The sequence below is a fragment of the Osmerus eperlanus genome, chromosome 12, assembly GCF_963692335.1.
Source record: "Osmerus eperlanus chromosome 12, fOsmEpe2.1, whole genome shotgun sequence".
Classification (NCBI taxonomy): Eukaryota; Metazoa; Chordata; class Actinopteri; order Osmeriformes; family Osmeridae; genus Osmerus; species Osmerus eperlanus.
In genome coordinates this window covers 17,083,641-17,098,689 of record NC_085029.1, presented here as the reverse complement: position 1 = coordinate 17,098,689, position 15,049 = coordinate 17,083,641, and the positions used below count along the sequence as shown (strand labels likewise).

General features: G+C 48.1%; 2 protein-coding genes across 9 annotated transcripts in view; both read left to right on the top strand.

Moving 5' to 3' along the window:
• Window positions 1-532: 532 nt before the first annotated feature.
• Window positions 533-3,743, top strand: chmp6b (charged multivesicular body protein 6b). The gene is made up of 8 exons (XM_062474270.1): window positions 533-774; window positions 1,129-1,238; window positions 1,359-1,446; window positions 1,550-1,636; window positions 1,981-2,046; window positions 2,143-2,223; window positions 2,416-2,488; window positions 2,609-3,743. Exons 1-8 carry the CDS (start codon window positions 706-708, stop codon window positions 2,656-2,658), a joined length of 624 nt encoding a protein of 207 aa, XP_062330254.1. The 5' UTR covers window positions 533-705; the 3' UTR covers window positions 2,659-3,743.
• Window positions 3,744-5,513: 1,770 nt separating this feature from the next.
• The window catches only part of baiap2b (BAR/IMD domain containing adaptor protein 2b), a 45,644-nt gene continuing 36,108 nt past the window's right edge, over window positions 5,514-15,049 (top strand). For all 8 annotated transcript variants that reach the window (XM_062474219.1, XM_062474213.1, XM_062474212.1 and 5 more), the window contains exon 1: window positions 5,514-5,730. In XM_062474219.1, the coding sequence (XP_062330203.1) occupies window positions 5,659-5,730 (72 nt within the window). In that variant the 5' untranslated portion in view covers window positions 5,514-5,658. The remainder of the gene's footprint in view (window positions 5,731-15,049) is intronic.

The window sequence follows — 15,049 nt, the reverse complement described above, 5'->3', positions numbered from 1 at the left end:
TTTGAACAAGTTTTGAAAGGTTTAATTCTTTATTTGAAAAAGACGTTCGAAAGGTTAAAAAAATGAAAAAAGGATTTGACCAAAAAGTTTCGAAAGGTTGAAAACATTTGTAAGACCGTCAAAATGTAATCCATTTTTGCAAATTCACCTTCAGAATAAAAGCCTTGCCTGTGGTGTTCCATAGTGCCATTACGTGCATGAGTTTTCACGGTTAATATTACAAGTGGAACCAAGTTAATGTGCAGCATTTACAGACAATGACATAAAGAAATAGAGATCTTGAGAAAACAAATGAACGAGAAAATCGAGTAAATAAAATGTAAGAATGTATGGCCTCTTGGGAAATGCATTTTTGTGTCTGTTACCATATGATATGTTATGCTGTTATATATTATCTATAAATTATGTATACAGGCAAATTCATACCACGTGAATGAGATGTCTTGTCCACGCTATAATTTATTTAAACTAAACCAGATATTTCCAAATCATCACCTAGTTACGATTTTTCACGTGACATTTGATGAACTCAACCGGAAGTGAGATTCTTGCTGGGAGTTGTTCAGGCAGTGATTAGGTTTCGTGGAGTTGACTATCCCTAACTAGGCATTTACCTAGAGTAATAACAATGGAGGTATTCTAATAAATACAAAATACATAAACAAACCATTTGTTAGCTGAATATAGCGGGGATGCGTTATCAAAATGGGAAACATTTTCAGCAAGAAGAAACGCAGTCCGACTCGGGTGACGGAGCAGGACAGGGCGGTTCTGGTGAGCTACTCTATCCTTTTAGCCAGTAGCTAGCTGTATAACTTGGCTCAGAGACTATCTTGATATCAACATAGGAAGATAGTTACCGACTTGTTTGACAGGACACTTAATTTATTGGCACCTGTTATTTGACAATTAGATTTAAAAACGAATGTAATTTGTTAGAAGCTGACGTGCAGTAGAACTAGCTCTTACATGGCCCGGTGTGTTTACAATAAGTAAAATGTGCACACTCACTCCTAGTACGATAGGTAACTGGGTCTACCTGAAACAGGAGTACACAGCACCCGCAGACTATTAAGACATTCGTTTGGTTCACAGTTATTTAAATAGATACTTTCTTTCCATTTTCAGCAACTGAAGCAGCAGAGAGATAAACTGAAACAGTACCAGAGGAGAGTCACTTTGCAGCTGGATAAAGAAAGGCTACTGGCCAAACAGTTGCTGAAAGATGGCAAGAAAGAGTAAGACTATATCGTCTATCTAACCAGAGAGCACAACATACAAAAATCTGTATTCTTGTGCTGGAAGAATATTTGTATTTGACATGGTATTTGTCCCTTGTGTGTTTCATTGTTAAATAGGAAAGCCCTCCTGTTGCTTAAAAAGAAGCGATACCAAGATCAACTCCTGGATAAGACAGAAAAACAGATAAGCAACCTTGAACGAATGGTAAATATGTGACAAAGGTCTTTAGTATGCGTCATATCCATGAGGTATAATGCTGGGAAATTGTCACAAGCATTGTTTTATGGTGGTCTTCTCTTCTCCACAGGTTCAAGACCTCGAGTTTGCCCAGATTGAGATGAAAGTCATAGAGGGTCTCAAAATTGGCAACGATTGTCTTAAGAAAATGCACGAGGTATGAGAATATACAGAAATTCACTAGAACCTTGTATACTCGTTGTATTTTATTTTATATTTTACTGTATAGTTTACTTTAATCTAATTCCACTTAGTATTGCTAGTTATGTACCCTTAGTATAGTTAGTCCTCATATTTAAATTTTAGATTCCTATATGTTTAATGTTTGCACCTTCCTGCCAAAGCAAATTCCTTGTCTGTGCAAACTTTCATGGCGAATAAAACCCATTCTGATACTGCACTTTATAGTCAACAAAAGAGATGTCTTAGTCCAGGAAGTCTGTGTGAAATGCAACTAAGCTAGCACCATCGCTGCCCCTTCCCCTCCTCCTGTTTGGGCAGGTCATGTCTATCGAAGAAGTAGAGCGAATTATGGATGAAACCCAAGATGCTATCGAGTATCAACAGGTAAGGTCCTTACTGATTTCATGTGGGTGGGGTGAGGGTGATATGATATGACAATGGCCATCAATAACCTGCTGACACTGTCTGCTCTCTCTGAAGCAAATCGATGAGCTGCTGGCAGGTTCTCTCAGCCAGGAGGACGAAGACGCCGTGCTGGCAGAGCTGGAGCTCATCACTCAGGTCAGGCTTCGGTTTTCTTTTGAAAGTTAAAATAAAATAGTGTACACTTCAATATTAAGACATCTTAAATGGTTATAATGTGTAGGTGTGTGTGTGTGTGTGTTTATAAAAGTTCTGTTCTTCTGCTCAGTTGCATCGTAGCATGGCCAGAGTCAGCTGTTCAGTTCTTGTTTGTCTCGTTTGTCTTCTCAGGGTGACGTCGTACTCCCCGAGGTTCCGGAAGATTCTTTGCCCAAGGTCCCCGAGGCAGCAGAAAAGGAGCCAGGTTTGTGTTCACAGCTCACATTGATCAGATCAGAGTCCCATCAGACACCCACAGCCTTCACAGTATATCTCTGGACTCTTGAGAATGACGTCTGCCTGCCTGTCTGTCTCTGTCTTTCAGAGAGGGAACAGCCAAGGAAGAAGCCTGAAAGAGAGCTTCTGGCTGCCTAGACACATCCTCCTTCTGTCCTACGAGGCACCACATCACCCCTTTCTCCCACACAGACTGCTGCTGGAGGTCTCTCCCCACACAGGAGGACCGGGCCACTGGCCCCCTTCCTGGTGCCTCACCTCTCCCCAGAGCAGCCTCTCGATGGGCCAGGCTTGTTCTCACATGGCCACTGCAGGCTCCATGGTTTTTAATGTCAACGCCCATCATGAAGAGTGATTTAAGACTCTTGTGCCTATGAGGCCCTCAACTTTATCATCCATGTTTCGTGTTTCATACAATTGTGACGGGCCAATTCAAATCGATTAACGTTTTTTTACTGAGATTTGCATATGTCCATATGTTACCTCATTTCAAGCACAGTTGAAGGTCAAGCTGTCTTTGGAAAGAAGAAGAACTTGTAACGCAAAAATTATTCAAAGTATCGGGCAGAATTTTCAAAGATAAATTCCTTTCCCTGTCCCATGGCTGTGCTGCAAGCCTTGAGCTGTTTGCTTATTGATCCATATAGCTGTATATTCTCTATTTTTACCTCTTCTTGTTCAGAAGCTTAACCAATCTAATGCTCCGCTCCCCTTGTGGGGGATTAGTCTGTGTCATTGGAGAAAGGGCTAATCGTATTGTCAGTGGGCTTAACTCAGTACCCCAGACAGAAGTTGTTTATTGGATGCTAACATTGACCATGAGCTCCATATAGAGAAGCAGCCTGCCAGAGTCCTACATCCTAACCACAAGTGAGTACTATTGAATGATACTTTTTAATGTGTGGATCCAGTGCCATGGGTTATATTGCTGGTTTAGTTCTGTTTCCAAAGCGTGTCAGATTCTTAGGGAAGGCCTTGTCTGTGATTCGTACCAAGAGTGTGGAACGCCAGGGTTGTGGGTCATGTTGCATCACTCGCTGATCACTCCCAGTATTACTAGAACACTCCTCTATGTGGACATCACGGTATCTGCGTCAGGACACTGATGAGCCTGTTTATAATGTCAGGTTGTGGACATCATTTCACAGGTATGCCTCTGTTAAGCCAGTGGCCTGTCAATCTCTCTGTTGTTGTTCTACAACAATAAACTATTTTTAATTGTTTCATCGAACGCTTTCCTGATCCCGTCACAAATGTTTGGTGAACATTTCATTATGTACCACTAGGTGGCAGCAACTAACTTTACCCCTATATAATACACAAACATTTGTTTTTGGATGACATGGATTTATGATAGTGTTTCCTGTTGCTAGATTATTTCCATGTCATTACCTTAATGTCACAACCTCTTTAGACCTAATGACTGAAACCGGCAACACCACAGGTTGTCAGATTGAAAGCTGTGACTGAGGACAAAAACAGGTTTGGGCTGTGTCACAACCCCTATGGATAGGCAATGATCTTCATATCAGTGGCATTGGCCTTTACAATTTAACTTCTTTTCAACTTTTTGACGTTACGCTGAAAGGAATCCCTCGAATTGTTCTTTGACGGCGTGTGAGAGGAGAGCCGAGGCAGAGAGGAGAGGCGATGCAGAGAGGAGAGCCGAGGCAGAGAGGAGAGGCGAGGCGGAGAGGCGAGGCAGAGAGGAGAGCCGAGGCACAGAGGAGAGCCGAGGCGAGAGGAGAGGAGAGCCGAGGCAGAGAGGAGAGCCGAGGCAGAGAGGAGGCAGAGAGGAGAGCCGAGGCAGAGAGGAGAGCCGAGGCAGAGAGGAGAGCCGAGGAAGAGAGGAGAGGCAGAGAGGAGAGCCGAGGCAGAGAGGAGAGCCGAGGCAGAGAGGTGAGGTAGCGATGCAAACCTGAATGGCAGAGTGCTGCGCATTATGATTCACAAAGGCAGATTTGAACTCAGGAGACAATAAGCCAGAAAAAAATGACAGTGAGTGGGCTGTGGAGGAGGGAGTGTGTGTGTGTGTGTGTGTGGGGGGGGGGGGGGTGGTGGTTCAAGTACTTCTCAGAAAGCGCTGCACTGCAGTGGCACCATAATGATAACCTGTGAGGTGTGTGTGTGTGTGCGCCTGCCTGGGGGGGGGGGGGGGGGGGGGGGGGGGTAGGATTCCTCTTCACTTCATCAGCAGAGCTGTGGTACCCACTGGGCTGGTTGGATCACCTTAATTCACGTCGCCGTCTTCCAGCACGAGCTGCCGGCAGGGACTAGGTCTGCAGTATGATTGGTTGCAGCTGCAGACAGGGTTTTCCACGTGTCAGCCAAGCACTCAACTGGCTTCGCACGCAAAAAAAAAACCTTGATTTGTTTTGGTTGGAATAGGTGTGTGACTGTTTGTACTGAAAAATGTAAACCCTGGAACGGCTTGAATTCAAATATGAAACTGGACTGGTTAATCAAATACGAACTAGTCTGGAATTAGGCTGTGGGGGTAGTACAGTTTTGAATGTAGCCTACAAATAAGAAACCTTGACATTATAAAAGACCACAGAGACTATGGTAGGTCGTGACATGCTGAAAGGATTCCCCTGCATCACCAGGCAACTCCAGTTTTTTAATACAGAACGAGGATTCGTCCTACGCACACCCACTATCCCACTCAACTACGCACTAGGCATTCGTCAAATGACGGAACAATCTGAAGAAATATCACATTTGTGTACATTTCATTTAAACGATCTCACCAAAGCTACATTCGATTTCCATTCGAGAAACAAACACGTCAAAATGGTGTGTCCCCCGTTTGATGAGTTAAATCCGCACAAACCTCTGTTGACAGGCTCGTATGAAGCGTACAGACAGATTCAGTCAGGTAGCCTATTATGAATGATTTTTACGCAGAGGCGGCAGTGATGTGGGCAGTGTTCGAGAAAGAGGAGGCGTGGCTCGTTTAAATGGCCAGCGCTATGAAGTCTGCCTCAGGGCGCATTGCGAGAGTTCCCTATAAAAACAGCGATTGCGAAGTCTGTTGCATGTGAGCCTCTATCCAGTGCTGTGTTGAGCGCTGATAACACCTGTGTTCATTTTCTGTAGTACCACCACGGAAAGATCTCACTGAAGGAACTCTTGTCTATGGTTCATACTGAAGCTTCCAAGATGTCTCGAACCGACGAGGTGCACCGTATAACGGAAAACGTCTACAAGGTAAGAGACCCACATCTGTTCTTTATCCTACCCGTCCCGCTTTCGATTTACCATTTATGATCTTCGAATATTAACTGGCTTGATGAGTGGCACCTGTCACACCTAATTAATCTGCTGTCTTCAGTTCGATTCAACTTTTAACGAACATTGAAGTCGTTTACACTCACCTGTGCAACTATTCATCTCTGAACTGCGATTCACAATTTGTTTTTTGTTTTTTTCTGTATTTTTTCTTTACGTTGTTTGAAGCATAGCCCCAGCGTAATGACACATTGACAAGTTGCCTTGAGGCAGACATGTCAACTGTCAGGCCTACATGCCCGTACTCTCCAGGACCCCTCTCGCTCCAGGGGTTACTGATTTTAAAATAGACAAACAGTTTCATAGAAACCCACCTGCTTGTTGTCGAACAACAGAGTTTCTGCAGCCTGCCGGCATTCTTTTAGAGCTGTAGGACAGATGCATGGGAATGTTCTAGGCCGGTAAATAAAAACTTGTGCTTGGGGAGCCAGTCTGTGTTGTAATGAGAGCGGTGCCGATGTAATTACACACAGTATGTGGGTTGTTATTTTGCATAAGGAGAGACACTCGGCTGAATAAATGCCAAAGTAGAAAGTATATCTCCTCAGAATAGTACTCCTCTAACCATCTTCTCTCTTGTACAGCAGGCCAGAGTAGGACATTTCCCTGTTTAAAACCCCTTATTTAAAAGTAATCTCCCATGACATTTCCATCACAATGCTTTCCCTTTCATGGAGAGGAGAATGAATTCAGCCAGTCCTTGCTCTGCTGCATATCAGCTATGGGAGAGAGAGAGACAGAGAGAGAGACACACACACACACACAGAGGGAGAGAGACAGAGGGAGGTGTAGAAGGTTGGCCTCCATCTAAAAACTGGCCTCTGTTCTCAGTGCTCTCTGTAAAGGACCTGGTCAGATGGCCAGGTCCTGAATGGCTGATCTCAGCTCAGTCACAGAAGAGCCTATTAACCAGCTGGCATGTCTGACTGAGCTGAGTGTAAGGGCTGGAGAACAGCAGCAGTGGAGCCCAGTCAGAGGTGTGTGTGTGTGAGTGCGAGCAGGTCAGGGTGAGTTCACAGAGCAGGTAGTGATGGTAGGAAGGCCAGTGTGCTGTGGCACCAGGCTGCACGGCTCTGAGCTGCTGGTGTTTCATCTGGGAGGGACTCTGCTGGTGTTGAGTCACTCTTCCTGGAGCAACCCCAGAGAATGCACAGTGTGTTAAACCTAACCTTGTCACTGCCTGAATGGCTCCTCCTTCTATTACGCAGGTGTGCACACACACACACACTAACACACACACTCACTCCCTTGGAGGGCTTTAATTAGGGACCAGTAGTGGTCTAGCAGGAGCTGGTGGTGCTGAGGACTGTGGGAGATTTCCTGGGAGCGTTATAGGGCAGGCAGTTAGAGGAGGAGGAAGAGGAAGTGGAGGAGGGCGAGGGCGAGTTAATGACAACTCTTGAGATGCTGTGTGAGAAGTCTGTTACTCAGGGGAACGGGACAGTGTTTCTCCCCGTTTATCTTCCTGCATGCTGCATCGTCGGAGTTAGCATGAGGTCAGGAGCGTTGCAGAGATGGAGGGAAGGGTGGGGGTGTGAAGGGGGGTCAGGGTGGGAGGGGGGGGGTTGCTGTTGGGGAGGTGTGGAGGGTGGGGAGAGTTTTTACAGAAAGCTGTCATGGGCACCGTTTGTTCGTTTAAACGTGCGCCATATGAGATGCCCTGAGGTGCCATCTTCCATTAGTCACCAATCAGGTCTGTGTCTCCAGCTGGAGAGAGGAGGAGGAGGAGGAGAGACGTAAACTAGCAGATGGTATCTCCCAAGGAGCTTCGCCCCATAGCGGCGAAGTGTTGGGATCACTCAAGAACAGGAGCTGGAAATGTTTGTGTTTGTGTTCGTACCCGAGAGAGAGAACACAGGCATTGTTTGTGTACGTATGTGGGTGTGGGTGACCCGCAAACTGTACTGTTCAAGTTACCCTCTGGCCGAGCCGACCGTGGCAGTGTAGGCTGCAGCAGGAGCCGTCCTGAGGAGCCGTCCCTGGAAGTGTAGGCTGCAGCAGGAGCCGTCCTGAGGAGCCTTGCCTCGCGACAGCTCCTGAGGAGCCTTGAAGGAGGCCTGGAGCCGTCTGTGACACTGGCTGACTCACGCAGAGGCTGAGTGTGTGAGCGCGTGGGCAGTGTCTCACGACTGTGTGTGTGTGCCTAGTCCTTGTCCCACGTGGAGTGTAAGGCTGATGGCTGGCTTTGAAAGGGATTGTGGGTACTATTGTTTGTGGGCTTTGACCGTGCAAACCTGCTACTTGAAAACGGAGGCCCCATTACCCCCCCCCCCACACACACACACACACACACTGTTAAAGGTATTCCTTTTATTTTTTCTTCTGTCTTTAGCTGTGAGCTGTGTAGGTATTTTAAAGTTTAATCATCCTGGCTCACGTAGGGAGGAGGCCAGATGAATTGATTCCTATTCCTCTCCATCTGTTGTTGTTAAAGGCATCAGTTTAGCTACTGCTGGACTAATTAGCTCTGTGTGCTGTACTCAGAGTGGCTGTAGGCACTGTGTCTATGCTAATGTACTGTTCAGTCTGCCTTGCCTGAACAAACACACGTGTGTGTGTGTGTGTGTGTGTGTGTATCCTCTGCATCCATGTGTCAAAAAATACCACAGGGCTAATTGAAAAGGAATGTCAGGGTTTGAGTGTGTGTACCTGATATTGCACAGCATGTTGCGAAGGAGCTCTCAATTGAAGATAAAAAGGACAGGGTAACCAAACGCTGCACAGTGGAATGACATGTATGTTTGACTGATTCTGAGCCCGTTGGTATCGACACACTCGAGAGCAGGTCGTCTCCACAGGCCACATCTAAAAGCATGGCCGGAAGAACACTCGACTTCACCGCACAATTTGAGGGCTTTGTTTGCGCTGACAGCAACACAATAGGCCTGCTAGATTCGGAGCTGTAATGATGTTTCAAAGACAGTGAAACAGTGAGGGGGTGGGGGTGGAGTGGTGAGTAATGCTACCTCCTCCTCCCACATAGATACAGGTAGATTCTGTCTACTAGTGTGTTCTCTCTTCCAACACATCCTAGTTTATTTCTCTGACTCCTCCTCAAATCGACAGTGGTTGATTTAAAGCCTTTTTTAATTCTCCGATGGGTTTGCTCTGAAGACGTCGTTTGCAGCGTTTCGGATCGGTTGACTTCCTTCTTGTTCTGCGAGTTCTCAGCCGACCGCTAGGCATCATGGGACGTGGCTGTGGATGTCCGGGTGTCTCGACTAATGCCGGCATGAGTTATTACCCTCTCATCACCTACACCACACGTCCTCAGTGTAATTAAAACCTCCGCTGCTAATGATTCAGGGGATGTGTGTATGATTGATCCTGTGTGTGTGTGTATTTTATCCCAGTCAGATAAGACAGATGTTGTTCCAGTCGGAATACTTCAGGAGAGAGACAAAGGCAGCTGTTGTAAGAGAGATGGTGTGGTGGGTGGAGAGATAGAGAGATGGTGAGGTGGATGGAGAGATAGAGAGGTGGTGTGGTGGAGAGGTGGATGGAGGGATAGAGAGGTGGAGAGGTGGATGGAGGGATAGAGAGGGAGGAAGGTCCGGTCTGCTCTTGGCATGCCCCGCATAGCCAGATTAATGTCCTGTCCTATCGGAGTAACACAGAGTTCTATCAAGCCCTGGGAAGGGTGAAACACACTCGCTGTCCCTATCACACACACACACGTGCGCATGCAGGCTGGACTGCCTCTGACTCCACACCCAGGAGCTGTGCTCTGCTGCTGGTGGGGGTCGTCTGAGGTGAGTCTCTGTGCTGCAGGACCGGCTGATCCTCACAGGCAGAATTGCTGTTGTGGGATTTTGTTTTAGACCACTGCCCCCCTCCCCCCACCCCCCTTTCTGATTAGTGCCACTGTTCACCCCTGACACAACTCCAGCCTCTCTCCCTCTCCCCCCTCTCTCCTCTGCCTACTGAGTGATGTCACAGTACATTTCCTCTTATCCTGTGCCAACCTGCTGCCCTTGAAAGCCACCTCCGCCCCAAATTTCCTTCCAGTTCCTGTTAGATGAGCAGGGGAGGATGAGCAGGGGAGAGGGAGCGGGGGAGAGAGAGGGAAGGGAGAGGATAAAGTAAGGTTGGTCAAAAGGAAGAATGTTCTGCATCCCTATATCCTGGTGAAACTTACTGAATGGATTTCTGGCTCCAATTAAACTAGAGAAAGTTTAATAGTCTCTCTCATTGTTTCTCCCTCTCTATGGTTAGAGGAGGAGCTCCAGATGCTGAATCTACATGACGTCACTGCAGCTTTTCTAGTCTGACCTAAAGTTGTGTGTGTGTGTGTGTGTACCACCTAGCAGCAGCTACGTCAGTCGGAAGTGACGATTCTCACCTCTGTTCACACAACAGAGGATACTCCATCTCCTTTACCCCCCCTTCCCCCGCCCACGCTCCTCACTTCACATTTCTGCTGGTACGATTCAAACGTGAGGGGAATGAAGATTAGGTGCCCTGTTGCGGGGGGAATTCCGGCATTTCCTAATATGGTGGCGGAAGTGCCTCCCCTCCTCTCCCTGTTCATGGCTGTGGCAGGGCTCAGCACTGCTGCCTCTCTCTCTCTTTCTCTCTCTATGCCTCTCTCTCTCTCTCTCTCTCTCTCTCTCTCTCTCTCTCTCTCTCTCTCTCTCTCTCTCTCTCTCTCTCTCTCTCTCTCTCTCTCTCTCTCTCCTCTCTCCCTCTGGTGTCAGGGGTCAGCGTGGTGGGCTGGGTGTGGATACAGGATGGTTTCATGGTTCCCCTATCGCAGACCCCAGATCTTGAACGCAGTCTGTTTTCATTTGGCTAGGATTTTATAGCATCTTTTCTCATTTGGATGCATGACAGAGAGAGAGAGAGAGAGACATCTATCCCATGAGGGTTCCATGCAGTTGGATTGAGAATGGCATGTGTGTGGATAGTACATTATGTGTGTGTACTTGTTTACAGAACCATTCTAGGGTACAGCCTGCAATGTGATGGAGGATGAGATCTTATGAGTGGACAGTACATAGAGAGTGTGAGTAATCTGTTAGTGGTCCAGATGCCATTTCACTGTGTGTGTTTGCACAGCAGCACACTGAATGTGGTCAGACTGATATGAAAGGAAGGGAGAAACTTGTCACCTTGGACAGTGTCACCTTGAGGGCTGGGACACACACACACACACACAGCATGGGGGTTGTCATGGAGACCCCCCAGACTAAATAACCTATCCTTTGTGCATACATGGATGTTCCAATCTCATTACATTGCATTTACATTGTCATTTAGCAGACGCTGTTATCCAGAGCGACTTACAGTAAGTACAGGGACATTCCCCCGAGGAAAGTAGGGTGAAGTGCCTTGCCCAAGGACACAACGTCAATTGGCACAGCCGGGAATCGAACTGGCAACCTTCTGATTATTAGCCCGACTCCCTCACCGCTCAGCCACCTGACTCCCTCATTAACCTTCACATTCCTGTGAGTGTTTACTCATCTAATCCAAATACTAAGAAGATAAAGGTGAATATGTTGCCCTCAACTTAGGAGTATTGAGGATTTTTCACTCACTTTGAGGTCAAAGTAACACGTTTTAACTTTACTTCTACCACGTGTGACTTGAAACGAGTGCAGCCAAGGAATGTACAAGTGTTGACCAAGATCAACAGCAGATACTAGATCCATCTGAGGGTGACCACTCGACCCAAACACGGGGGAGGAAGCCGTTAGCACTGGGATGCTCTCTAGCCTCCTGCAGAACAAGGGGACAGGACAGGCAGGCTCTCTAGCCTCCTGCAGAACAAGGGGACAGGACAGGCAGGCTCTCTAGCCTCCTGCAGAACAAGGGGACAGGACAGGCAGGCTCTCTAGCCTCCTGCAGAGCAAGGGGACAGGACAGGCAGGCTCTCTAGCCTCCTGCAGAGCAAGGGGACAGGACAGGCAGGCTCTCTAGCCTCCTGCAGAACAAGGGGACAGGACAGGCAGGCTCTCTCCCCTCTCAGTGGAGGGAGGACTGATGTGGGGGCGGGGACACCCGACTGATGGCACCTCCGTCTGCTGTTCTGTCAGTCTGTCACCCTAATCACAACACTTCTCTTCTTGTTCTGACACTTTCTTCTCTTTCCTTTCCTCTCTGCCCCTCCCTCCCTCTCCAGACCCTAGCCAGTACGGGGGAGCGTTTGGCACACCCTGACCCAGCAGGTCCTAATAGACCCATTGGCTACGCTGGCTTTAATTTACACCACTCCATGATGCAGCCCTGGTGTTGTTTTAGTAAGCATGGCCAGAGGGCTGACTCACACCCATGTCCTCCTGGCTCTCTCTCTCACTCTCTCTCTCTCACACACACACACACACACACACACACACACACACACACACACACACACACACACACACACACACACACACACACACACACACCAAGCTCCTCCAGTATAAATCCAGGTCACAATGTTCTGGATCATAAGGAATAGTTTGTGTTTTCCCTCGTGTGTGTGTGTGTGTAGATGTGAGAGTCCGTTTTCTGTTGGTGGTGTTCTGGATAACCAAGCCAACACCATGCACTCAACACTCAATACTTCATTTTACGTCTGCCCCCCCCCCCCCCCCCTCATTCATTTATATCAACAGCACTAACGGTCACATTGAAATGGGTCAGCTGCGAGCACGTACACACACACACACATTGTGATGTATTTAATGATGATGATGATACTCCTGGATTTGACCAAACTAATGCGATTGTCTTTATCAGACTAGAAAATCACCCTCTTTGTCCTTCACTTTTAGAAAGCTGCAATATTTACCACCTAATGAGGACTTCGTAGATGTTAAGATGTGATTAGCTAATTATTTTTCCAAGATCTGTGATTAGTAGCGGAAACATTTAAAGGCTACACGAAAGGCCAATGAGAATCCATTAACCTAAAAGATGGTTTCATAAAAAAAAAGCCGTCGAAATTATTCGTTTTATGGTAATCCTCCCCATTTCCAAGACGCTTCCATCAGACGCTTGTTTTCTTCACGAGAGCATGCGATGCCGTAATCTGATCAAGGCCTCGCCTGGCTGTTGGATAGTAAACTAACTCGGTAGGCTGAGGATCCAGATAGAATCAACCATGCTAATGACCCTGTTGAATCATTTAGTATCTCATCATTACCACGTAGGGGACACTGGTGATGACTGGCAGTTTCCCAGAGTTGGGTCGCGAGTGATTCCTACGGAACGAATCAGAGCAAGTGCCGCTCCCAGGGGCGTTCACACTCGGAAGGAATGATTAGCTTTGATTGTGTGCGCGTGTGCGTGCGTGCGCGCACGTATCTTTGTGCATCGGTGGCGTTTGTGACTGAATTTATAGCTTCCGTCGCGTGCGTGCCTATGTGTGTATACCCATGTTCTTGGGTGAATATGGTACCTCCGAAATATGACGTTTGTTGGGGGAGGCAACAGCAGCGTCACTGCACGAAAAGGTAGCACAGACCTGTCTGTCTCATCTGACCCCCCCCCTCGCACACACACACACACACACAGGAAAATGCCATACCTCCAAGGTGTTCCTCACATCTGCCAGCTGTTCATTCAGCGTGCAAAATGGGGCTTTTTTTCTCCTCCTTCCTTTCCTTCCTCCTCCCTACTTCCTTTCCTTCCTCCTCCCTCCATCCTTTCCTTCCTCCTCCCTCCATCCTTTCCTTCCTCCTCCCTCCATCCTTTTCATTTATATATTTGTCTCTTCCCTCCTGCTATGTTGTCAGGATGATTACTAGGGCTGGACAGCCTCCGTCCAATGGGTTTGTTCACGAGGCAAAGCCTTCCGTAACAGCAAGCACACACATAAGGGAACATGGGTGGGATAGTCCCCAGTACGAAGGCACATCTCTGCTAATACACACATGGTTCAAGTGTGCCCGTGTGGGTTTCTCATTGTTGGGGCAAACAAACAAATCTTTATACCTGGAAAAGCTTCCCTGCTGTGTGGTGCTGATCGTACCCGTAAACACTTTGCTTGGTGGCTTTGTGTCATATTTCACTCTCATCCTGAAATCGATTCATCCCATTTGATCAAACCCTCGTCATCTCCAGGCGTGTGGTAGGAACCAGCACCTGCTATTCCGCTCTAAGTGTGTGTCTTTCTGGTGGTTTGGGGGCAGCGTTAGAAATAATGTTTGTCTGAATCTGTCAAAGTCGATTCACCCCCCCTGCCACCTTACACACACACACACACACACACACCCTCCTCACCCCACTGAGGAGGTGCAGAAGCAGAGCGCCTTGGTGTGGGTCTGAGTGCCCTGTCATGGACACAAGGGTGTGGAGTGGTGTGTGTGTCAGCTCCATCGGGCTGTGGGTGTTGCCAGACACAGCATATTAAAGAGCAGCCTGGACTGTGGAGGAGGCTGACTCACTCCTCCTCCGCAGGCCCAGGGAGTGCTGGAGTGTGTGTGTGTGTGTGTAGGGCTCTCTCACACTCCTCTGCCTTCTCTTCCACGTGTGTGTGGATAAACTCTATAGCCTGTGTGCTGTGACATTCAAATGATGGCCCACAAACACACACCCACACAACTGTGCTGGTCATTAAAGTGTTGTTGATATACGATACACGTGTGTGGAGAGGGGGAGGCAGGGGAGGCAGGGGGTGGTGAAGATGACAGCCCCAGTCGAGACCAGGGCCCTGGGTCCTGGGGCTCTGGTGTCCTGGGTCTCTGGGGTCCTGGGGCTCTGGGGCTCTGGGATCCATCACACTCAGGTAATTACTGTGGAGCCCAGAGAGGTGTCACTCTGAGGGGATCAGTCCTCGTCACACGTCTGTCGGAGGAAGGCGGGCAGGCAGGGGGGCGGGGAGGAGAGGGGGAGTTTGTCCCCCGGAGCAGAGCTTTGGTTATGACAGATGTTTTCTTTCGCTAGGACACACACTTACATTCAGCTCCATTCTCTGTCCTCCCTTCTAGTTAGTAGGGTTCTCTACGTTATCCTACAATACACCACTCTCTTCCCCGCCTAGCTATTTTAATCTTCTTTGTCCACGCTCTCCTCCCTCCCTCCCTTACTACCTCTCTCCCCTCCCTCCCTCTCTCTCCTCTTTTTGTTGCCCAAAAAAAGTAATTAGCACCAGCAGTGTCACCCAGTGAGGTGGAGAGAGAGGGGAGAGAGAGAGAGGGAGGAGAGAGGGAGGAGAGAGGGAGGAGAGAGGGAGGAGAGAGGGAGGAGAGAGGGAGGAGAGAGGGAGGAGAGAGGGAGGAGAGAGGGAGGAGAGAGGGGAGAGAGAGGG

Excerpts from the sequence above, each read along its gene's own strand:
- chmp6b (XM_062474270.1), top strand. The coding sequence starts at position 706 with ATGGGAAACATTTTCAGCAAGAAGAAACGCAGTCCGACTCGGGTGACG. Across the intron at positions 1,239-1,358 it reads CTGAAAGATGGCAAGAAAGA|GAAAGCCCTCCTGTTGCTTA; the intron begins GTAAGACTATAT and ends ATTGTTAAATAG. Across the intron at positions 2,489-2,608 it reads GGCAGCAGAAAAGGAGCCAG|AGAGGGAACAGCCAAGGAAG; the intron begins GTTTGTGTTCAC and ends TCTGTCTTTCAG.